The sequence below is a fragment of the Delphinapterus leucas genome, chromosome 8 (assembly GCF_059928025.1).
Source record: "Delphinapterus leucas isolate spDelLeu-1000000601 "Yukka" chromosome 8, BTC_Dleu_Yukka2, whole genome shotgun sequence".
In the NCBI taxonomy this organism is placed as follows: Eukaryota; Metazoa; Chordata; class Mammalia; order Artiodactyla; family Monodontidae; genus Delphinapterus; species Delphinapterus leucas.
Genome location: NC_143136.1, coordinates 99,081,169 through 99,107,213, shown reverse-complemented (window position 1 = coordinate 99,107,213; position 26,045 = coordinate 99,081,169). Strand labels below are relative to the sequence as shown.

The window sequence follows — 26,045 nt, the reverse complement described above, 5'->3', positions numbered from 1 at the left end:
TTTTGCCAAGAGGCCATGTCTACTTTCAGGTACTCCATGGCCAGAATAAGAATATTATTTTAATTGTCAATGGTTTATCATTGACACTTTATTGTTAATTACAAACTCCTTAGGATGAAAAATAAGGCTTTTATGATCTGGCTCCAGCCTGCCCTATAGCCTATACCTTTGATTTATCTTAAATGTTTTGTTCCAGCCACATTGAACAACTTTTATCTTGCAAGTGTAAATAGTTTCATTCCTCATGATTGTGTATTCACATTCTTTCTTCCAGAAATGCTTTCCACTGACTTCCTCTTTTTTTGAACTGTGTCCACTTCTACCAGAAAAATTATCATATTCTATTATAACCATTAAATTTTCTGATTCTTGCTTTGGACTGTGAATCTGTGTGATTTCAGGCACACCAAACCACCTCTCTTATAAATAAATGTCGTCCTCTATAATACAAATTTGGGAAATTAGATGTTCTCACAGATTTCTCCTATCTCCCTGATACAAGAAATTTCAGATTATTTAAATAATAGCATATTTTCAAAGAATCTATACCAAATATTCAATTATAAAATTTAAAATGTGAATAATTCAACTTTATACACTTTCATTAAGGATTCAGCATTTATAATGTAAGACTTGTCATAAAAATGCACTTAATGAACTTAATTGTGGATAAAAGCATTCTTTTTGTATTTAGAAACCAATATCACCCGATATTTGTTAATGACATAGGCAGCAATTTTTAGAGACTAAAGCCCATTAAACTTTTACCTTTATACCTTACTAGAGAGCATCTTGTTGGATAAATATTTTTATAAGTGGACAATAGTTTATTGTATTACAGTGACTAGCTAACTAACTAAATGAATGAATAAATACAGCTAGAGGCAGCGATATGAGAGTGATATACTAATAATTTCTCATGGCTTCTCTTTATTATCAAAAATGAATGGGAAAAATAAATTACATGAGATAAGAGGTAGTTGAAATTTTTTTACTTCTAAATCAAAGGTATTCATTTGCTCATGGTAAAAAAAAAAAATCAACCCATGGTCACAGAGAAATAAAATTATATTTAAGGAAAAAAAAATACAGAAGAAAATACACCATTTTCAAAAGCACACAGAGTTTTTTTCATGATAAATTCAGAAAATATGTTTCAATCATAGTTTTTTGTGAAACATTATGAAGACAAGGTAGTATTAAGACATGATTTTAATTGTGCAATTGAGGAGGAAAAGAGGATTAAAATGAGAACAGAAAATTAGGAAGAAGGAAGAAAGGGAGAGATGAGAAAATATTAGAGAGGAAGTATAAGGAGAGATGAGAAGGAGATGCAATGGAGAGAAAGGAAGAAAGGGAAGAGACGAAAAATGAATTAAAGCAAAAGAAATCATATACACATAAGGAAAAAGAAAAAAATGTAAATATGAAAAGAGGAAAAGGAAAGATAGCAATGAGACAAAAGACTTTGAAATACTAAGCAAAATTTTACATATATATATCATTTCCTAGTCACTGAACATTTATTTTTATTTAATTTTATTTATTTTTTTATACAGCAGGTTCTTATTAGTCATATATTTTATACACATCAGTATATACACGTCAGTCCCAATTTCCCAATTCATCACACCACCACCCCGAAACCCGGCCACTATCCCCCCTTGGTGTCCATACGTTTTTTTTCTACTTCTGTGTCTCAATTTCTGCTCTGCAAACCGGTTCATCTGTATAAATTTCTAGGTTCCACATATATGCGTTAATATATGATATTTGTTTTTCTCTTTCTGACTTACTTCACTCTGTATGAAAGTCTCTAGATGCATCCACGTCTCTACAAATGACCCAATTTTGTTCCTTTTTATGGCTCAGTAATATTCCATTGTATATATGTACCAACTCTTCTTTATCCATTCAACTGTCGATGTACATTTAGGTGGCTTCCATGACCTGGCTATTGTAAATAGGGCTGCAATGAATATTGGGGTGCATGTGTCTTTTTGAATTATGGTTTCCTCTGGGTATATGCCCAGTAGTGGGATTGCTGGGTCATATGGTAATTCTATTTTTAGTTTTTTAAGGAACCTCCATACTGTTCTCCATAGTGGCTGTATCAATTTACATTCCCACCAAGAGTGCAAGAGGGTTCCCTTTTCTCCACACCCTCTCCAGCATTTGTTGTTTGTAGATTTTCTGATGATTCCCATTCTAACAGGTGTGAGGTGATACCTCATTGTAGTTTTGATTTGCATTTCTCTAACAATGATGATGTTGAGCAGCTTTTCATGTGTCTGTTAGCCAGCTGTATGTCTTCTTTGGAGAAATGTCTATTTAGGTCTTCTGCCCTTTTTGGGTTGGGTTGACTGTTTAATACTGAGCTGCATGAGCTGTTTATATATTTTGGAGATTAATCCTTTATTCATTGATTCATTTGCAAATATTTTTTCCCATACTAAGGGTGGTCTTTTCATCTTGTTTATGGTTTCCTTTGCTGTGCAAAAGCGTTTAAGTTTCATTAGGTCCCATTTATTTATTTTTGTTTTTATTTCCATTACTCTAGGAGATGGATCAAAAAAGATCTTGCTGTGATTTATGTCAGAGTGTTCTTCCTATGTTTTCCTCTTAGAGTTTTACAGTGTCCGGTCTTATATTTAGGTCTCTAATACATTTTGAGTTTACTTTTGTGTATGGTGTTAGGGAGTGTTCTATTTTATTCTTTTACATGTAGCTGTCCAGTTTTCCCAGCGCCACTTGTTGAAGAAACTGTCTCTTCTCCATTGTATATCGTTGCCTCCTTTGTCATAGATTAGTTGACCATAGGTGCGTGGGTTTATCTCTGGGCCTTCTTTCCTGTTCCATTGATCTATATTTCTGTTTTTGTGCCAGTACCATATTGTCTTGATTATTGTAGCTTTGTAGTACAGTCTGAAGTCAGGGAGTCTGATTCCTACAGCTCCGTTTTTTTCCCTCAAGACTGCTTTGGCTATTCGGGGTCTTTTGTGTCTCCATACAAATTTTAAGATTTTCTGTTCTAGTTCTGTAAAAAATGCCATCGGTAATTTGACAGGGATTGCATTGAACCTGTAGATTGCTTTAGGTAGTATAGTCATTTCCACAGTATTGATTCTCCCAATCCAAGAACATGGTATATCTATCCATCTGTCAGTATCATCTTTAAGTTCATTCATCAGTGTCTTAGTTTTCTGATTACAGGTCTTTTGTCTCCCTAGGTAGGTTTATTCCTAGGTATTTTATTCTTTTTGCTGCAATGGTAAATGGGAGTGTTTCCTTAATTTCTCTTTCAGATTTTTCATCATTAGTGTATAGGAATGCAAGAGATTTCTGTGCATTAATTTTGTATCCTGCTACTTTACCAAATTCATTGATTAGCTCTAGCAGTTTTCTGGTGGCATCTTTAGGATTCTCCATGTATAGCATCACGTCATCTGCAAACACTGACAATTTTACTGCTTCTTTTCCAATTTGTATTCCTTTTATTTCTTTTTCTTCTCTGACTGCCGTGGGTAGGACTTCCAAAACTGTGTTGAATAATGGTGGTGAGATTGGACATCCTTGTCTTGTTCCTGATCTTAGAGGAAATGCTTTCAGTTTTTCACCATTGAGAATGATGTTTGCTGTGGGTTTGTCATATATGGCCTTTATTATGTTGAGGTAAGTTCCCTCTATGCCCACTTTCTGGAGAGTTTTTATCATAAATGGGTGTTGAATTTTGTCAAAAGCTTTTTCTGCATCTGTTGAGATGGTCATATGGTTTTTATTCTTCAATTTGTTAATATGGTGTATCACACTGATTGATTTGCATATATTGAAGAATCCTTGCATCCCTTTGATAAGTCTCACTTGAACATGGTGTATGATCCTTTTAATGTGTTGTTGGATTCTGTTTGCTAGTATATTGTTGAGGATTTTTGCATCTATATTCATCAGTGATATTGGTCTGTAATTTTCTTTTTTTGTAGTATCTTTGTCTGGTTTTGGTATCAGGGTGATGGTGGCCTCACAGAATGAGATTGTGAGTGTTCCATCCTCTGCAATTTTTTGGAAAAGTTTGAGAAGGGTAGATGTTAGCTCTTCTCTAAATGTTTGATAGAATTCAACTGTGAAGCCATCTGGTACTGGACTTTTGTGTGAGGGAAGATTTTTAATCACAGTTTCAATTTCATTACTTGTGATTTGTCTGTTCATATTTTCTATTTCCTCCTGGGTCAGTCTTGGAAGGTTATACCTTTCTAAGAATTCGTCCATTTCTTCCAGGTTGTCCATTTTATTGGCATAGAGTTGCTTGTAGTAGTCCCCTAGGATCCTTTGTATTTCTGTGGTGTCTGTTGTAACTTCTCCTTTTTCATTTCTAATTTTATTGATTTAAGTCCTCTCCCTCTTTTTCTTGATGAGTCTGGCTAATGGTTTATCAATTTAGATTTTTTTTTCAAAGAACCAGCTTTTAGTTTTATTGATCTTTGCTATTGTTTTCTTTGTTTCTATTTCATTTATTTCTGCTCTGTTCTTTATGATCTCTTTCCTTCTGCTAACTTTGGGTTTTGTTTTTTCTTCTTTCTCTAGTTCCTTTAGGTGTAACGTTAGATTGTTTAATTGAGATTTTTCTTGTTTCTTGAGGTAGGCTTGTATAGCTATAAACTTCCGCCTTAGAACTGCTTTTGCTGCATCCCATAGGTTTTGGATCAACGTGTTTTCACTGTCAGTTGTCTCTAGTTATTTTTTGATTTCCTCTTTGATTTCTTCAAAGATCTCTTGGTTAGTTAGTAACATATTGTTTAGCCTCCATGTGTTTTTTTTTTACGTTTTTTTCCCTGTAATTGATTTCTAACCTCATAGCGTTGTGGTCAGAAAAGATGCTTGATATGATTTCAATTTTCTTAAATTAACTGAGGCTTGATTTGTGGCCCAAGATATGATCTATCCTGGAGAATGTTCCGTGCACACTTGAGAGAAAGTAAAATCTGCTGTTTTTGGATGGAATGTCCTAGAAATATCAATTAAATCTATGTGGTCTATTGTGTCATTTAAAGCTTGTGTTTCCTTATTAATTTTCTGTTTGGATGATCTGTCCATTGGTGTAAGTGAGGTGTTAAAATCCCCTACTATTATTGTGTTACTGTCGATTTCCTCTTTTAGAGCTGTTAGCCGTTGCCTTATGTATTGAGGTGCTCCTATGTTGGGTGTGTATATATATATATATATTTTTTTTTTTGCTGTGGTACGCAGGCCTCTCACTGTTGTGGCCTCTCCCATTGCGGAGCACAGGCTCCGGATGCACAGGCTCAGCGGCCATGGCTCGTGGGCCCAGCCTCTCCGCGGCATGTGGGATCTTCCCAGACCGGGGCACGAACCTGTGTCCCTTGCATCTGCAGGCGGACTCTCAACCACTGCACCACCAGGGAAGCCCAGGTGCATATATATTTATAATTGTTATATCTTCTTCTTGGATTGATCCCTTGATCATTATGTAGTGTCCTTCTTTGTCTCTTTTAACATTCTTTATTTTAAAGTCTATTTTATCTGATATGAGTATTGCTACTCCAGCTTTCTTTTGATTTCAATTTGCATGGAATATCTTTTTCCATCCCCTCAGTTTCAGTCTGTATGTGTCCCTAGGTCTGAAGTTGGTCTCTTGTAGACAGCATATATATGGGTCTTGTTTCTGTATCCATTCAGCAAGCCTGTGTCTTTTGGTTGGAGCATTTAATCCATTCAGGTTTAAGGTAATTATCAATATGTATGTTCCTATGACCATTTTCTTAATTGTTTTGGGTTTGTTTTTGTAGGTCCTTTTCTTCTCTTGTGTTTCCACTTAGAGAAGTTCCTTTAGCATTTGTTGTAGAGTTGGTTTGGTGATGCTGAATTCTCTTAGCTTTTGCTTGTCTGTAAAGCTTTTGATTTCTCCATTGAATCTGGATGAGGTCCTTGCTCTGTAGAGTAATCTTGGTTGTAGTTTCTTTCCTTTCCTCACTTTAAGTATATCATGCCACTCCCTTCTGGCTTGTAGAGTTTCTGCTGAGAAATCAGCTGTTAACCTTATCAGAGTTCCCTTGTATTTTATTTGTCATTTTTCCCTTGCTGCTTTCAAAAATTTTTCTTTGCCTTTAAGTTTTGCCAGTTTGATTACAGTGTGTCTCAGTGTGTTTCTCCTTGGATTTATCCTGTATGGGACTCTCTGAACTTCCTGGACTTGGGTGGCTATTTCCTCTTCCATTTTAGGGAAGTTTTTGACTATAATCTCTTCAAATATTTTCTCGGGTCCTTTCTCTCTCTCTTCTCCTTCTGGGACCCCTATAACGTGAATGTTGTTGTGTTCAATGTTGTCCCAGAGGTCTCTTAGGCTGTCTTCATTTCTTTTCATTCTTTTTTCTTTATTCTGTTCCATGGCAGTGAATTCCACCATTCTGTCTTCCAGGTTACTTATATGTTCTTCTGCCTCAGTTATTCTTCTATTGATTCCTTCTAGTGTAGTTTTCATTTCAGTTATTGTATTGTTCATCTCTGTTTTTTTGTTCTTTAATTCTTCTAGGTGTTTGTTAAACATTTCTTGCATCTTCTAGATCTTTGCCTCCATTCTTTTTCCAAGGTCCTGGATCATCTTCACTAACATTATTCTGAATTTTTTTTCTGGAAGATTGCCTATCTCCGTTTCATTTAGTTGTTTTTCTGGGGTTTTATCTTGTTCCTTCATCTGGTACATAGCCCTCTGACTTTCCATCTTGTCTATCTTTCTGTGAATGTGGTTTTTGTTCCACAGGCTGCAGGACTGTAATTCTTCTTGATTCTGCTGTCTGCCCTCTGATGGATGAGGCTATCTATGAGGCTTGTGCAAGTTTCCTGATGGCAGAGACTGGTGGTGGGTAGAGCTGGCTGTTGCTCTGGTGGGCAGAGCTCAGTAAAACTTTAATCCACTTGTCTGCTGATGGGTGGGGCTGGGCTCCCTCCCTGTTGGTTGTTTGGCCTGAGGTGACCCAACACTGGAGCCTAGCTGGGCTGTTTGGTGGAGCTAATGGTGGACTCCCGGAGGGCTCACGCCAAGGAGTACTTCCCAGAACTTCTGCTGCCAGTGTCTTTGTCCTCGCAGTGAGGCACAGCCACCCCCTGCCTCTTCAGGAGACCCTCCAACACTAGCAGGTAGGTCTGGTTCAGTCTCCTATGGGGTCACTGCTCCTTCCTCTGGGTCCTGATGCACACACTACTTTGTGTGTGCCCTCCGAGAGTGGAGCCTCTGTTTCCCCCAGTCCTGTCGAAGTCCTGCAATCAAATCCTGCTAGCCTTCAAAGTCTGATTCTCTAGGAATTCCTCCTCTCATTGCCGGACCCCCAGGTTGGGAAGCCTGACGTGGGGCTCAGAACCTTCACTACAGTAGGTGGACTTCTGTCGTGTAAGTGTTCTCCAGTTTGTGAGTCACCCACCCAGCAGTTATGGGATTTGATTTTGTTGTGATTGCGCCCCTCCTACCATCTCACTGAGGCTTCTCCTTTGTCTTTGCACGTGGGGTATCTTTTTTAGTGAGTTCCAGTGTCTTCCTGTCAATGATTGTTCAGCAGTTAGTTGTGATTCTGGTGTTTTCGAAAGAGGGAGTGAGAGCACGTCCTTCTACTCTGCCATCTTGAACCAATCTCGTCACTGAACATTTTAATGAAGGGTTTCTTTTTCATTATAAAGGTAATATATGTTCATTGTAGAACATTAGGAAAATACTTAAGAAAAAAGAACAAAAAATCATCTGAAAGGCTGCCAGGCAAATACAAGACTTTTACTGTTTTCAAATATTGTCTTCTGGAATTTTAATATGCATTTTCAAATAATTTTAAGTGGCATAAATATGTGAACTCCTTAAACACTTAGAACTATAGCTTAAACAGTTTTGAAGAATTGACTTTTTAAAATGTATTTTTATTATTAATCCTAGTGGGGAACTAGTGGCAACTCTATTAGAACAATTTGATGAAATTTTAATAAAGGATTATTTACAAATATAGGACAAAGGGCAGGGAGGTCATAAGGGGTAGTACCATAACCCAGGGCTTATGACAAAGGCTAGGCCAGCAGGTCAAGAGGAGAGAGCAGTTACTTGGAGTTGGTTGCATGAAAGATCCACAGTGACCTTCACCCAAGAGTCAGAGCAACTTGGGTGACTCCACAGGGATAGCACTGGAGAAATAGACTCCAAAGTCACTTTTCTGCCTCTCTTCAGTCACCTATAGGATTCACTTTAACTGGATCCAATTGGCAGCCAAATGGCAGCAGAACTTAAGTCATCAGTACAAACTCCTGCTGGGGTAGAGGCCATGGGAGAGAAAAACAGTTAAGAGTGGCTCTGAAAAGACAAATGGAAGATATTCAGGGCACAAATCAGTATTCCATTAAAGTTTATTTACAAATCACCCCTTTTATTATTTTTATTATGCTTTTTCACTACCATCAGTAGCATGGTTATAATTTTCTCTCTTTTTTGATTACTTTATTTCAGATGTCAAGAGAAAAATAGCTAAAAAGAAAAAGTATTGGTCTTTTCCTCATGGTGTCTTAAAACACGAATGTGTAAGGTACTAGCTGAAGCAGTAGCACTCAATCCATCGCATTATAATTAAATATCTCTTCAGTATAAACTATTAAAAGGAAAAATATAGGGTAAATAGATATAAAAGATTTAAGGCTTATGGTTATTTTTTTCCAAAAGATTTGCCGTAATTTATATTTCTACCAGCAATTTATGAGAGCCTCATTATATCCTCATTAGCAATGTAAATTTTTTGATGTTATTAATTTGTTAGGAAAAATTACTTGGCAGTGTTTTACTTTGCATTTCTTTGATAACTGGTGGTTTAAAGGTTTTCCATGTTTGTTAAATATTTTCATTTTTCAATATACTTTTCATGCTTTATTCTGCTTCGTGTGGCCCCAAAATGAGTTATGACTGATTCATTAGTTTAATGAATATTAAACTGAAGATCCATTAACCCGAAGATCCATTAACCCAAAGATTTACTTGCAATCAAATGTAAATTTTATCTCAATAAATAATTGTCTTTTGAAAATAAAATTAAGCACCTGATCACTGTTCACAGTCCCTTTTTGTTTTTCTTGATCCTGAGACTATCAGAATTCACTTATAAATGAGAAAATCAGAAAGGTTTCCCTCAGAGGAAAGTGTGTCATGATTTGAAACAAAAGTTAGTAGAAAACAACATTGCCTTTTAACAGTAGAATAAAATTAATTAAAGTCAGGTTGGGGATTTAAAAAAATATATCATGTTGGCAGAATATGCAATGTAACACAAATAGTTGCTGTTTATTGAGTGTCTATGTTGCAAATGTATCTCATCCTCACAGAAATTTCATTTGCTATTTTTTTTTACAAGGAAATTGATTCTATGAGATTATACCCACAAAGGTATGTGGTGGACTCACTTTATACGCTAATTTTTCTATCTGTGAAATTCAACCTTCTTTCTATTTTATCAAATGTATTTGTTATCATTATTGTTGCCATTAGTGTTAATATTCAACAGATTTAATTTGCTTACCATAACCGCTTTAGGATTTACACTAAGTAGAAACTAAAAGATGTGCTAACTGATTTCCAATCACACAGAACTCCATTAACTATTTAGAAGTTTTGTCTTTCTCTAGAATAGGCAGGAAGTCTCCATATGGTGGTATTTGAAGAGTCTAAAAGGTCTTTCTGTGTCCTCTAAAAATGATATTTGTCATTCAACATTTTACTTTTATGCCTGTCTCTCCTTTAAGTCAAAGCATTTAAGTAAGACTACTACTTAAACCTAAGTATGTGATGAGACAGCCAAAAACACAGTAGAATGAGCTACCATTGTATGGTAGTGATAATAAACCCTATTCTTGAGTCAGACGATCTTATTTGATTCTTGGCGCTGCCACCTGTTATATTAGAGTGACTCTAGCCAAGTTTGTTAACCTCTTTGTGGCTCAGTTCCCTCATCTTTAAAAAAGGATAACAAAATTAACAACATCAGGGGGTGTTCTGAGGAGTAAGTGTGTTAATAAATATAAGCCTCATTTACTAGATTATGGTAAATCATTAGAGCATGAGAGTGTTGATTAAATAAAGTTTTGTTGATTAAATAAAGTTTTTAAATGAAAGAAGGAAAAGAAGGATAGATGAAAAGAAGGAAACAGGGAGGCAGGAAGCAACCTGGATATTCATTTTTAAGATCAGCTCAGCCATGTTTGTATTTATACACTCTACTATTAAAGTTCTTAAACACATTGACCACATCTTACTAGCAATGAACACCCAGCCTCTGTCATATTGCCTGATCAAGTAAGTCCTCGCTCAACAGATGAAGGACAATTGAATAATTTTTCCCAAAAGTAAATGTGTTGCTCTGGAGGAATAATTTATATGAGGCTCAAGAAAGAATGAACCAGAGTATAAGGGGCCAGTAGGCTGAAATATATCTAAATGAGTCTCATCAATCACTCCTCATTCAATTAAGATACAGTAGATAGCCTGTTTCAGGCATATAAGAACCAACTCCAATTGTAACATGGCTCAAACCATTTGCTTTAATGTTTCTCTTACACACACAAGGTCAAGTTGATGGTGCCTATGCTACTTTCCTCAGGCTGGGGCCTCCTTTGAAGAAGGCTCTGTAGAGTACAACAGTCAGAATAAATAATATAATACTAAGGACCAATGCCAACCATGATGTTGTCTTCATGTACTTACTTGCTGGGTTGTCTGTGTCATGTAGGCTGACCACTGGAACCCCTGGACCTAGATTTTAGAAATGTATGTATAAACATTTTAAAGACATCTAAGTAATAACTACTGGAAGATTACATGATAGAGTTCTTTTTTCCAAATATAACATTTCATAGTTAAAACATAATGAAACAGAAACCCGATTATTAGATTTCATTCCTTTCTATGGATATTCTATTCAGAGAAGTAAGAATATACGGGGAAAGAAACTATTTGCAGGATTATTGTTACAATTCTCCCTTCTCCAAAATGCCCTATACTTCTATAGTTCTATGGTTTTAGCCAATCTTATGCACTTTACTCTCTTTTTATCTAGTCTTTTATAGAATCATCACTGATGTTCAGAAAGTTGATTCACAACCCTGTGAACCCTCATCCACTCATTCAAGATTAAATTCTATTTACCACTTAGCCAAGAAAGAAAGAATGCATGTATATTAGAAGTATTTTGGCACAGTGGTTAAGAATCCACCTGCCAATGCAGGGGACACGGGTTCAAGCCCTGGTCTGGGAAGATCCCACATGCCGTGGAGCAACCAAGCCCGTACACCACAACTACTAAGGCTGTGCTCTAGAGCCCGGTTTGCAGGGCAGAAACAGAGACACAGATGTAGAGAACAAACGTATGGACACCAAGGGGGGAAAGTGGTGGGGGTGGTGGCAGTGGTGGGATGAATTGGGAGATTGGGATTGACATGTATACATTAATATGCATAAAACAGATAACTAATAAGAACCTGCTGTATAAAAAAATAAATAAAATAAAATTCAATAATTCAAAAAATAAAAATAAAAGCAAAAAAATATTTCACCCACAAGATAAATTAAAAATTGGAACTAATTATATATTAATTTTAAAAATACATTAACTGGAATTGTCAATTATTTCAAATATACAGGATAATTCAAGTGTAACCATAAGATGTTATCTTAAAACTTCACTTCTCTAAGGAACTCTGCCTAGGGGTCTAATGGTTTTTCTCTGGTGTCATCCAACAAGTACTTCTCTTTTTTGATTACTTTATTTCAGATGTCAAGAGAAAAATAACTAAAAAGAAAAAGTATTGGTCTCTTCCTCATGGTGTCTTAAAACACGAATGTGTAAGGTACCAGCTGAAGCAGTAGCACTCAACCCATCACATTATAAGAGGACATCTCCCATTTCATCTCTGGGAAATACAGTATCCTATTAAAGGGACAGTGATTCCTATCAGTATAACCTAGAGTTACCATACTACTATGTAAGGCTATAGCATAGTTACCGGATAGAAGAAATAATTGGGGTGAACATAATTTCTCAAAATTGAAGGGGACTAGACCCTGGGAATTAAATTTCTATAGGTCCTAAATTTTTTAACAACCAAGCCATTATTTTAATAAGGAAACTATTGCTTTTCCTAATGCCTAGGTAAATTAGTTTATTATTCTAGCTTGACTTTGCTGATGTAAATATGTTTATTCACTTTTTTAAAAGGTCCATGTCAACCAGCACTTATTGATCATGCGTATGTGCACATATTGACTTACTCCCAATTTCTATCTTTTAAATAAAGTAATGGATACAATTTCTATCTCAATAAACCCCTAATTTATAACTTTTTAACAAAAACTTACATAAACTAAGAATATCAGATCATACAGCTAGGGTAATCATTTCTAATGGTAGTAATAGATACTGATCAAATAAAATGAATAAAATAAATTTTATCAGAAATCATCTATTACCTTTACAGAGTAATAAGAAATGCTGATTCATGGGACTAAAACTGGCATCAAAATATGTACATTGTTCTTTCATAAAGTTACATGAAATGCACTGACGATTCAATAATCCTTCAGTAGAAGCACTGGGGAAAGAAAAAGAAAGTTAGAAATGCTGTTGTTCCAGGTCCTTGAATGTGTGGTATCTATATTTAAATATTGACATAAACAAAGAAGCTACAGAATTACTCAGCTGAGGTTCCTTGTAAATTATGACTTACCATAAAAATGCAAACAAAGTCAATTCCCATTACTAATGTTAAGACATATGCATTTTTCTTCTCTGTAATAAAATTAAAATTATGTACACCTATATGAATGTAATATGTATGTATGCTTACAAAGAAACTGATTGTCACAGGATGCAATATAACTTATTCTTATTTATATTTTTATAGATATTTCTTTGTAAAGTCTTAAAAGAAATTACCCACAGAGACAAGCATAAAGTCACCAGCAATAATATTAGTTGGAAGAACTAATGTTTTCACAAGTCACACACATATAAAAAGCTCATGATTTCCTAAATTCAACATTAGATTTTGATATTAGTACCAGATTTTTCCCACTAAATAGTTGCACTGAATTTTTGGAAAAGAAAAGCTATTTTTGTATGATAATATATATAATGTTAATGCTCATACATGCTTTGAGACATCAAGGAGATAGATAAAGAGAAAAGCACTCATCTCTTTATTTTACAAACAATGGTGCTTAAGGTTAGAGGGGTTGAAATATTAACCCAAAGTTAAATTTCATGTACAGATTCATTTATTTTATAAATAGAGATTAATTGTAAATTATCTATGCTTCTAAATGAAAACACTGTTGATGATACATTTTTTAAAACTTGGCTGGACAAAATATTCTCAATTTCATTTTGGAACAAAACACATACTATAGTACAGTATAGTTCACAAAGTCACAGCTTCACATTTGAAACATTTTGGGCTCATTATAATCCAAAATTTTCCTTTTCTAGTCAAGGTGATTAATATACTAGGCACTTAAACACATTAGCTAGTTTCACCATTATGACAAATCATACCCATTTTTTTTCTTTTAAATTGTGGTATATACGTAAAACAACATTCAACATTTTAACCACTTTTCAAGTATATGGTTCAATGTCATTAATTACAGTCACAATGTTGCACAACTATCACCACAGAAACTATGAATGTGTGCCAGTCCCTATTAGTCACAGCTATTTAGTGACATAACTAGAATTTAAAACCTTTTCTCTCTCTACTCTTCCATATAATTTTTCAGATCCAAGTTTCCTAAAAGTTATGTTGGTATCTTCTCATTATTTGGATTATGAATTACTAAAATAGAGAAAAGCACATTTTGAGACAAAATAATGACACCGAATATGCTAGCAGTTCTGATTCTGCAGAAGCATCTAATCCCATAAATTAAATCAACCAATTATTATTTTTATAGCCTGGACAAGACAATGATTGAGTTTTCTGGGTCAAACACTAATATTATCTTACAGTCAAACAAACTGGCACTGGATGAGCCATTTAAAGGGAGATTTATTGGTACTATATTTTCTTTATAACACAGCCCTCTGCACTAGTACAGGTCATAGATATATTGACTTTTGTACTGCTCTGCCTCAGTCACTGGGGACATAAGACAAGCACACAAATCTAAGAACCCACTGTGATTCAAATCACATTTTAGGTTAATAAAGGGAGGAGAGAGAGGATGAGGCAGCGCTGCTAGCTGAATTTAGCCAAGTCTAATTTTCTGGCACTGTCATTTTTCGTTAAGAGTTTTACAAAATGAGAAAAATAAAACATTGGTCCAGTATTTCCACATCTCTAAAGGACTGTTATTGACTGCCACTATTAACCACAGTATAAGTTTCAAGAAAGATAAGCTTCAGGTAACCAAAAAGAGAAAGCGACCGGTACTTTAACCAAGACCTCTAAACCAAAATTAGAATCATTCTCTTTAAATAAACAGCTGTTCTTCTTTTGGAAGCCATTAGAATTGAGAACATGTGTTCCAGACTCTAAGAGAAAAAAAACAAAGAATGTGAAGATGACATATTGGGATATGTGATAAAAAGGAGAGGCTCGCTTCAGATTAAAACAATTTATGCATAAATAAGAGTGTGTGGATGAATTAGAGAGAGTTAAGGTACTTGAAACATGCATTTTTACTCTCAAAGGAAAGTCTAGGCTACTTGGTAAGAATCATTGGTGACACTTCTTCAAACATGATGAATTTCCACTGAGAATATGCCATGGCAGTTTTGACACTTTAAAAATGGATCTGTGAAATGTAAATTAGAAAGTGTATATGAGTCTATAATTGTAAGTTGCTTGCCAGACAAAAATAAAAGTCATTCTTGGGAGGTCCTGGTGAAAGCTTTCTGAGTGAGGAGACATTTTTAACACTAAATAGGTATGACCTTAACCCCTTTTATGAATATAACTTTTCATCCGGGAAAATTGGACAGATGAAAATAGTCCCCATCCACTGCTTTATTTTAGTAAGCAAGGACCATTCCTGCTTAAATAACAATCAATGGATTATACACATTATGGGGGGTGGGGGAGAGAAACTGCCACTTGATCCACTCTACTAAATGTTCACAATGCTTTTATTCTGTTCGGGAATACATCACATGTGTACAATATTAATGCCATGAAAATATAAATGAGGCATAGCAGAAGAAAAGCCTACTGGGGAAAATATGTAAATGCCTGTGATGTGGGTAGTTGAGAAAAGCAAGCCTCAAAAAAAAAAAAAAAAGACATTTTGAGACTGTAAAAACAAATGAGGGAAAAAATAAAGGAGGAATAAGATGGTCTCCATTTCAGTTCCAATTCTTTATGCTCACAGTGGTCCGGAGCTGAGGGACTGGGCCAAGAGTGTGGGGTTTTGTCATACTGAGTTGGTTCTCTCCTAGCCATACCAAAAAGGAAACGTCAGACTTCTCCATCCCATCATTATGCTGTGTAGATGGCCCCTGAGGAATCTACCTGTGCAGGAAGATCCTCTCACATTGCTTACCTGTACAGCTGCCTCCCTCTGGGAGACGACTCGGTGCTCAGAAAGTAACTGCCCATGAAAGAAAACAACACAAACATCAGGCACCAATCAATTTTTGCCACACCGAGTTTTCACCTGAATTTTCAAACTGTCAAAGAACAGGCAAGAGCTCTTCTATTATTTAACGGCAGGACTTGATCCATTTGGGAAACGCATATTTGTTTCTTAAAATATTGTCACACTTTTCCATGATCTCTCTCAATCTCTCTGAGTGTGCGTGTGTGTGTGTGTGTGCATGTGTCTGTGCAACTGTCTGTGTAAGTATCTCTCTGCGTGAAGTATAGGGAGAATCTTAAAGAAAAGGTTGTTCTTTACATGGCCAGGCTACTTGGACTAGGACCATGGTAAGCAAAATATAAATCTAGCAGAAAAGACTGCATTTGACAACAGTGACTTCCAACCTGACTAGAGAACCAAAAACACTCACATTTTTTGCGTCGTTTCATCGTACGCCAGGATCTTTATCACTTCCCAGTTTCCTGATGTCAGATGCCGCACAGTAATTTGCTCACTTTTACTCTGCAAAGAAATAGAATATATTGATTTTCTTCTTATTTAAACAGCATCTCTCTGGTCAGCACAAAAGTACTAACCGCCTGTGTTACTTTTAATTCTTTAGTTCTCAGCTAATGTTGAGTTTCTCACTTTCAATCTTAAGAATATATCCACATGTGCATAAACACAGATGCAGGTAAGATGGTGCCTTTATTCCTATGCTGTAGGAAAACCATTCAGAAAACATCTCCAGGTGAGGATTACGTGTGCATCATCATGTTGACATAGGAAGTCATCTGGGCATTTGGTACAGACACAGGACCTTGTTAACTCTCATCTAAATGATCGACAGCTATGCAGTTTGGAAAGCTTTAAATAAAATATTTCAAACAAACTTCATTCCAAATAGATTCTGTTACATTATTTTAACCATTACAGATGTGCATTGCTATATGATTTGCTATTTTCACGCAATAATTTATTTCTGAGATCACACTGACCCTTGTAGCCATAGTTTATTTTCACTGCTATATGGTTTTTTTTTTTTGTTGTTGTTGTTGTTTTTTGCGGTACGCGGGCCTCTCACTGTTGTGGCCTCTCCCGTTGCGGAGCACAGGCTGCGGACGCGCAGGCTCAGCGGCCATGGCTCACGGGCCCAGCCGCTCCGCGGCATGTAGGATCTTCCCGGACCGGGGGATGAACCCGTGTCCCCTGCATCGGCAGGCGGACTCTCAACCACTGCGCCACCAGGGAAGCCCGATATATGGTATTTTATTGTATGTATGAATACAGTAAAATTTATTTATTTTTTGACATTTGAGTTTTTCCAAATTTTCGCTCTTAAAAACAAGTTGTCTATAAACAGTTTTATTAATGTCTCCCGGTGCATTGACAGGATTTTCTTGAGATGAACACTGATAAATGGGGCTGCTTGGTCAAAAGGTAAATGTCTCCTACCTAACTCAACAGTGACATTATTTTCCAAAGTTGTGCCGATTTAGAATCTACTAGCAATGTGAGTTTCTATTGCTCCACATTTTATCCACTTCCTCACCAACAGTTAATTTCATCAGACTATTTAATTTTTTGTCAAACTAATGAGTGTGAAATTGTATCTCATTCAATTCCTTTATTTTTAAGAAAATATTCAAATCTACAGAAAGGTTAATGGATAGTACATGAATACCCATAAAACCGTTACCTAGATTCACCAAACATTAACATTTTGAATATTTGCTCTCCCCCTTTCTTCATATGCTAAATCATATGAAAGGAAGTTGAAAGCATCAGACTATTTCAGCTCTAAATATTTCAGTATACATCTCTCAAAATTAACAGTATTTTCTCATATAAGCAAATTGCATACCTATGAATAACAACATTAATATCTAAATATACAGTATGTATTCTAATTTCCACACTGCCCTAAGTAACACAAATATCTCCATATCTATATCTATCTTTCTATCTACATATCTACCTATCTACCTAATTGCAGTGGGTTGTCACCTCTTTAGTCTCTTTTAAAGTAAAAGTTATCCTATCTTTTCTTGAGTTCTACAACATTGACCATTTTGGGGGCGGGGATTGCTGCGAAATGTGGCATGCGGAACTTCCCTGACTAGGGATTGAACCCGTGCCCCCTTCATTGGAAGGGTGGAGTCTTAACCACTGGACTGCCAGGGAAGTCCACACTGACCATTTTTAAGACTCTTGGTCCAGTGGTCTGATATGTAGAGTATTTTTGATTTATCTGATTTTTAAAAATGATATAATTTAGGCTAATATTTTTGGCAAGAATATTATATAGGTGATATTGGATATCTCTTATGCTTCATATTAGGAAACACACCATTACACTTCTTCCCATCCTTAACAATGCTGTTTACAAGGTAACTGATATATGTTCATTGTAAAGTACATTTTTCCCTGTAGTTAAAAGTGGGATGATGCTTGCACATTACATGAATAGCTTTTCCTCCATGAACTTTCCACTCAGTAGTTTTGGTATCCATTCATGACCTTTCCCTGAACAAATTATCATTTGGAAGTGATTTTCTAACTCTAACATCCATTCTATATTTATTAGGTGGTATTCTTCTGTAAAAAGAACTTTCCCTATTTTTTCCCCTCACGTGTGTTCACTCTCTTTATCTCCCTCTTCCTCGTACTATTATAAACATTTTTAATCTGATGTGTTACATTCCATTACTGTTATTTTGTTGTTGTTGTTATCATTCTTCATGATGCTGAAATTGACAAACTTTGGTTAGTGGGACCCCTTCAAGCTAACCCCTCTATTCTTTGGAAATGATTATGTTAGTTTTAGAGTACTTCCTTGTTTTCTGCACAGTAAGATGTTCTAAGATCGCTTCTTATCTCCCATATCCATAATCAATAATTTCTCCAAGGAATATTTTCTACTGGATTACGATATTTAGATATCAAGATCTGGGCTTAGGTGTGCTCATTACTACTCTAATGTTATTAGTTCTGGACCTTTTCAGAGGAGATAGATAGGCAGCCAGACAGATGTCCATATGTTCTGTGTGTGTAGGTGTATGTGTGCGTTCTTAGTCACACCTCAATTAAAATTCATATCAGTTTGATTTACATTTTAGGTGTATTATCTTCTCTTAGTATTTCCATTTAAGCTTTGATGTCCTCATTTTTTTTATTTTAAAATATGTACATGGTCAAAAATAAAGTATAAATATGTGGATATATACATTGACAGAAGTCTTGATCTCACCCCATTCTCATCACGTAGAAAAAACTTTTCTTCATTTGGTTCTTATTTATGCTTCTTTTCTGGGGGTAGATTTTTATAATTAAAAAATTAATATTTTATTACTATAAATGTAAATGCTAATCTAATTACATATATATGTACAAATTAGAGAGATTGTGGGATGTGCTCTATATCAATTGTTATATATCATCTTCTTTTTAATTCTTAAATAGTTCTGCCTGTGTGGATGTACCATACTTCATTCAACTAGCCTCCAATAATGCAAATAATCTATAGTGATTATTATCTCAAATAATGCTTTATTGATTAACCCTGTGTATATGTTTGTTTGTGGTTTAATGTGTAGGGAATTATCTTCAGGATATTTTCCTCCATAGGGAAAGTACCATTCTGCACATCTACCAGTAATGTATAAGGCGCCTGTTTTCCAATGGACATATAATGACCTACAGAAATGATCCCTGAAAGTACAGTCTTCCCATGAACATGTTACAGAACACGCTGTTCATTGTTTGAATTTTTGCTAATCTGACAAGTGAGAAATGTTGCTGTGGTAGACGCTATGATACACCAACCAGAACTCCCTTCTAGAAGGAAGGACCTACCTCTCCAGTGGCTACAAGTCCTGCTGGAAGAAGGCCCTCAGCTGTCAGTCTGGAGACGGCCTGAACTGAAGAAAATGGCCTCACCCAAGATCATACCTCTTTTCAACAGCCCTTGAAAGGACAACCTGATCAATATTGGGATAGAGAAGCCCGGCCCTCTTGCTCTAACTTGGGACTTCTCTGAAGGGCTCTCCCAGTGCAGAACTCTCTGTGGGGTTAGCTGAAACCTTCATTCAGATGGCTCTGCCACTCAAATTCTTCTGCCCAATGTTGCTTTCTTTTCCTCCTTTCCAGAGTTATTGATCTCTGTAATAACTGGCCTGCAGGCTAATCTTTCTTTCACAGTTGGCTTCCTGTGACACTCAACTTGTGACAGGTATATTAGTGTATTTTCATCTTGCATTTTGCTTGGAAGAAAAGTTGAGCATCTATATTTATCTATATATGTACAAATGCTTATATATATATATACATATAATGTATAATATATAATAATCCATTTGCATAATTGTTTTATCTAACTCTCTGCTAATGTTTGTCTCTGTTATCTATTCGATCAGATTTCTTTGTATTCTGGTCTTATTTATTTTTTAAGAGCTCTTTGTGTCTTTATATCCATTTATGTGAGGTATATGCTGCAAATATATTCTCCTGGTTTGTCATTTTGTGTTGACATTGGTTATGATAGCATTTTTCCCCAATTTTTTTTCTGTTCTTTATAAAATCAAGTTTACCAACATATTCTTATATTACTTCTAAGTGATGATGCATAGTTTAAAGGCTTTCTTCAAACTAAGGTTACAAAGAATTTACTGATGTTTTCTCCTATTACAGGTAAGATTTAATTTTTAAAGTTAGAGCTTTGTCATTTTAGAGTTAGGGTGGTAGTCTGGAATTACTTTTATCTTTTTCCTAAGGGATATTGAGTTTTCCTAAAATGATTTTATAAAAACTTAATTTTTTCAGTGGTTTGAAATGCCACCTTTATTATATATTAAATTTCCATATGTACCTGAGTCTATTTTTGTACTGTCTATACTATACATTTATCTCTGTTAAGTCACGTCCCAATACCACACATTTTAGTTATAGATTTTTTTTAATATCCATATTATTTAGGACTCACACCCACTCATTGTTCTTATTTTTAGGATTTCCCTAGATAATACTACATTTTTATTTTCCCAAAGAAGCTTAAAAATAAGCATATCTAGTTCAAGCAAATAAAAACTTACTGGAATATCTTATTGGGAGACTATTAATTTTATAATTAATACTGATCTTATGATCTTCAGTTATTTTTTAGAAGAACATAGATATTTTTCCATTTGTTCAAGTCTACTTTATGTCTTTCCAGAATGTTTCAATGTTGTCCTCATATGGGTTTTGTACATTTCATATAATTTCATTTTCATATTTGTTACTAAGTATTTTATATTTTGCTGCTATTGTCTAAAGGCCTCTCTCTTCCATTATACCTTCTAATTGACTATTGTTTGCAAATATGAAAGCTATTGATTTCTGTACGCTAAATATCTATCCTGCTGTCTCACTAAATGCTTTTTCCAAATCTTACAGCTGGTTGTTTATTCTTGTCTCATTAACTAATACCTCCAAAATCATTTTACATAATAGTGGAGATAGTGTGCATCCTCCCTTGCTCCTGACCTTGATGGGAATGACATGAGATTGGCTTTTGGGCTGAGGTATACATGTTTTATCACTTTAAGAAATTATCCCCAATTCATATATATATATATATATATATATATATATATATGTATATGTGTATGTATATGTATATGTGTATGTATATTAACCAGAAATTGGTATTAAATTTTGTAAAAGGCAACTACAAGGAAAACCTATTCTATAGACAATTTAAATTTTATTGGCATTGCCTTTGAAAGTCTAATAAGATTCTTTTATGAAATCATGTGGGCCTGGTTCTCACTTGTGGTGTAGTTCTTTGATAACATTCTGCTTCTTCTACGTCATTAATCAGTTAAGCTCTGCCTCTCTTCTGGGGACAGTTCGAAGTGTATTTCTTCATGAAATTTTTCATTTCATCTAAATTTTCAAACGAATTGACATAGAGTTCTGCAAAATAGTCTCTTACGATTTATTCAAATGACCCTTTGTTTATTTCCCATTAGCCATTTCTAATTTTATACCAGTTTGCTTTCTCCCTCTTTTTCTTTGATTGGCTGAGCATGTGTCTTGTCTCGTGTGTGTGTGTGTGTGTGTGTGTGTGTGTGTGTGCACACATTTTCAAAGGGTAAACATTATTTTTTCACTTATTAGTTCTACCTTTTTCTATTTATAAACTACTTCATTTCTGCTTCAAATTTAATTATTCCCACTTTTCTAATTTTTGCTGCATTTTGCTGAAAATTTTCTATTTAAGTTGGAAATTCAACTTATTTCATTCTTCCATTTTCATTTTTATGTTTGTTAAGTTATGATTTTTATTCTGACAACTTATTTTGATATAAAGTGTTGCCATTCTTTTTCTTATTATTATTTTATAAATTTTGGAATTTTGACTTGAATTCTCCAGTAAATTGTTTAATTAGATTTACTTTAAAAATTACTTAGTTGGAAAACCTGTTAAAATATATTATTGATTTCTAGGCGTATTACTTTGTGATTATAGCACGCTTTTATTTAATTTCTAATTTGTAGAACTTACTGAGCTTTTTAGATGGATGACCTGATGAATGTTCAACTTTTGACAAAGTTCCACATACATTTGAAACAGATATATAATATCTCTTGTTTAGATGTGTTCAAACATAAATACACACATTATATATGCTATATCTATAACCTTACTTAATTTTTTGTCCACTTGAATCAGTTTGAACTGAGAATGAATGGTACAATAAGGTTTCCACATATTAAGTAGTTTCTGGCATTTCTGTTTTATAAAGGTAGCCATCTATCTGGGGCATAGATACAGACAATTGACTATTATATCTTCCTTGTGCTTTGTGGCCTTGAACATTATAAAGCATCTTCTTTTGGTGGTCTTAATGCTTTGGAACATGAAAGCAGCTCTTCTTATTTGTTATCAGGATTTTAGCCTTTCTGAATCATTTTGTTTAAGATGTATATTTTGCATAAAATATTGAACTGGATTCTGTTTCATGAGCCAATTAAAAAAATATTTTTAAAATTTTAGGACATAAGTTAGGCCAATTTACATTTATTGGTATGACTGATACCCTTCTAAAAACTCTATCATATTTTATACATTTATTTTGAATATTATGTTTAATGAGTTTTTTGTAGGCAGTCTTTTTGTAGTCTGTTTAGTGTTTTGAAATCCAGTGTTAGGTTTTATTTTAACTTTACATGTCATCTTTATATTAATACCTTTAATAATATTTTTCCACCACCACCCCCCTCCAAAGATACTCTGTGTTTCTAGAACATTTTTTTGTTGTTCTGGTTTGTCATTGGATTATGGGTTTAAATGTTACCTCTCTTCCAATGTTTTGCTTATCTTCTATAAAAATGCCAATTAAGGGGCTTCCCTGGTGGCGCAGTGGTTGAGAGTCTGCCTGCCGATGCAGGGGACACGGGTTTGTGCCCCCGTCCAGGAAGATCTCACATGCCGTGGAGCGGCTAGGCCCATGAGCCATGGCCACTGAGCCTGCGTGTCTGGAGCCTATGCTCTGCAACGGGAGAGGCCACAACAGTGAGAGGCCCGCATACCACACACACACAAAAAAATGCCAATTAAATATCAGGTGGATCTTATTTCCTTGTCTTACCTAACTTAAATCAGATCCCTTCTACTTTATTTCTTTCTATTGGCTGTTTTTATGGGTCTTCTTGCTATCCATTAGTATATTTTCAGAAATATCTATTTACCAGTGGTCATCTTTCAATTAATTATTTCTGTTATTATTTTGTATTATCTTTGCCATTTCCTTCCTGAAATCTGTCACTTTTTGGTTTACAACTTTATTTCTACTTTATGAGGCCTTTTCTAGGTTTTGAATTTCTCACTTGATAATTTTATGTCTACATATGCTTATTTAATGATAATAATTCATTCTTTTTGATAATAATAGTCATTCTTTTTGGAGTATTGTTTTATAGAATTCTTCTGCCTCATCATTGTTTTTCTTCAGGAAAAGTGTCTTTATGTATTGGAAAAATTTTATTCTACTTTCTGTTTTCCTTATATAGTAATTTTGTAAATCTATTGCCAACCATATTTTGCTCTTTATAAGTATCTTGGATTTTCCAGGATATAGATGCTTAAGAATGGTGAAGGATTAGGTGACTCCCTTGAATTCTAAAGGAGCAGTGTTTCTAAGGAGTGCTATTAACAGTTCCCTAAGAACTAGTATCCCTAGAAGCACCCTAATGAGACACCATTAGGAGTGGATAATATTTTTTTTCTGTAGAGTTCTTAATTTCTACCACTAGTTTTCACCTTTTCTTTTACCGACAATATTCTAAGAGATGCCTCTCTCTATCAAGTTTTTTTTCTTGTTTTACTTTCTTGGGTGGTAATTTTTAAAAACTGTCATCTTTGGTTTTGTGCATATTCAAGTTACTTCATTCTGATTCATTTTCTCAATGCTTATTTTTAAAAGAAATGTACTAATTTTCCACTATAGATTATGTTATATTATCTAAGCTTTTGATTAATGCCTTTGTCAGCTTAAAGAAGTTCTTTATTTTTAAATTTCTAAAGCTTTTGAATATTTGGTAGAATCCACCTTTAAAAAACTTCCTGTGCCTGATTTGAATACATTTTAAGACACTGATTCCATTACCTCAATATTATGGGACAATTCAGGTTGTCTGTTTCTTAAATCAGACCTGGTATTTCTTTTTTCTAGAATTTATCTATTTTACTCAAGCTTTCAAATTTGTTGACATCGGCTATACATAGCATTTAAAAAAATATTTTAAAATTTGCAGTTATGCCTTCTTTCTATTATTTATACTTTGGGGGCTTGTCCTCTTTTTAAATTAAGTTTGTTATACATTCTAGTGTGAATTATTTTTTTTCAAAAAACCAACTGTTTATTTGGCTAAACCCCTTTATTTTATCTTTACTTTCTATTTCATTAAATTCTACTATTGAGTTTCTCATGTCCTTCTTCTACATTTGAATATATATGTATACATATAGTATAATTATATTATAAAATAACAAATAATAGATATATGTAATTTAACCCATGAAAAATGTAAAAATTATATTTTATTTTCAAACATATCGCTTTTTAAAAGTTATAATTGTTGTTATTCACTTCTAATTCAATTGCATTGTTTTCCGAGAGTGTAATCTATCAGCTAAATAATAGTTCAGATGCATTTTTGGTATAAATATATCTAGAATCTAGGATTTTTGATGTGGGAGAGTTTTATTAAATATCTACTTTCTTATACTACTGGAAGCAGAAACTAAAAGGTCATTCCATAATGTATATGTAGTATTAGAATCTTCCTTCAAAAAAACAATAAGTGACTTATTGGTACACATCTGTATTTCAGCATCTTTCTAAACCATCTATTCCTTATTCTTAAAGGGAGCTCTCTAGACTTCTAGCTGCTCAAGGTCAACAACAAGCATGTGACTTCTTTATTTTAAATTCTTCATATGCTGTCTGATGCATTCTGGCACTTTACAAGTACTTGCTGAATAAAAGTATAAATGCAAAGATGAAACCAAAGTTCTGAGATTTGAGACAGGCACAGCCTGAAGGCTGGAATGGAGTTCTGAAGTCATATATTTTATTGCCAAATTCCCACAAGACAACAACCCAGTAGATAGTCCTACTTACTCATTTTCAGATCCTGTTTTGAATGGACCAAGGACAGGACTAAGATCTCAGGTTTTAGTGCATCTAATTTCAAGATGAACAAAATCTCAAAACATTAAAAAGTAAAGAAACTTTGATCAATATTTGTACATATCTGGAGATGCATTTTGTTCACAGATTTCTAGATTGCTTATATTTTCTCTGTTTTTCAGATAATTTTGGGGTGTGTGTGTGTGTGTGTGTGTTTTAAGGATGGAAGAGTGGCCACATTAAAAGTGATCATGAGCAAAAATCCAATGCTTTGAAAAATGTTTGAACACAGCGTACAGAAAATAAAAATTACACATCCAATGATGCATCTCGGATCAAAATATGTTTCTAAGTGTAGAAGTAAAAGATCTCTTGTTGGAAGCCATGATAACAACCTCACAACCTTTGGACTTTACTTCAAACATCTGTAATTTCTCTGCTTGCTTTATATCTACCAGGGCAACTCTGGGCTGGGGAATAAGTTTCATTCCATTTTACATGTAATAGCATAGACTATCTTGTATAGTTACATAGTTATAAGACTTGTAAGCTATTTTCTAATAATAGCATATTACGTTTGATCTGGACTCTAGGTAAATAGTTCCAATACCAATCAGAATATGGTAGCTGACTATACAGTAAATTCAAAATAAATATCAAGGGACTTGACTAGTCTGTACCTCAATTAATTTTCCATCCACCTTCAGCAGAAATATAATCACAGGAAAGGTAATTTAACAAAGCAGGAAAGGATAATCATTTTACTTCAC

At 34.5% G+C, this 26,045-nt stretch overlaps 1 protein-coding gene across 1 annotated transcript in view; it reads right to left on the bottom strand.

Annotated features, from left to right (window-relative positions):
- The window catches only part of DPP10 (dipeptidyl peptidase like 10), a 119,956-nt gene that overhangs the window by 48,157 nt on the left and 45,754 nt on the right, over positions 1-26,045 (bottom strand). The window contains exons 6-9 of the mRNA XM_022590656.3: positions 16,029-16,120; positions 15,563-15,610; positions 12,494-12,615; positions 10,733-10,780 (exon numbers count right to left, since the gene is read on the bottom strand). Of these exons, the coding sequence (XP_022446364.3) occupies positions 10,733-10,780; positions 12,494-12,615; positions 15,563-15,610; positions 16,029-16,120 (310 nt within the window). The remainder of the gene's footprint in view (positions 1-10,732; positions 10,781-12,493; positions 12,616-15,562; positions 15,611-16,028; positions 16,121-26,045) is intronic.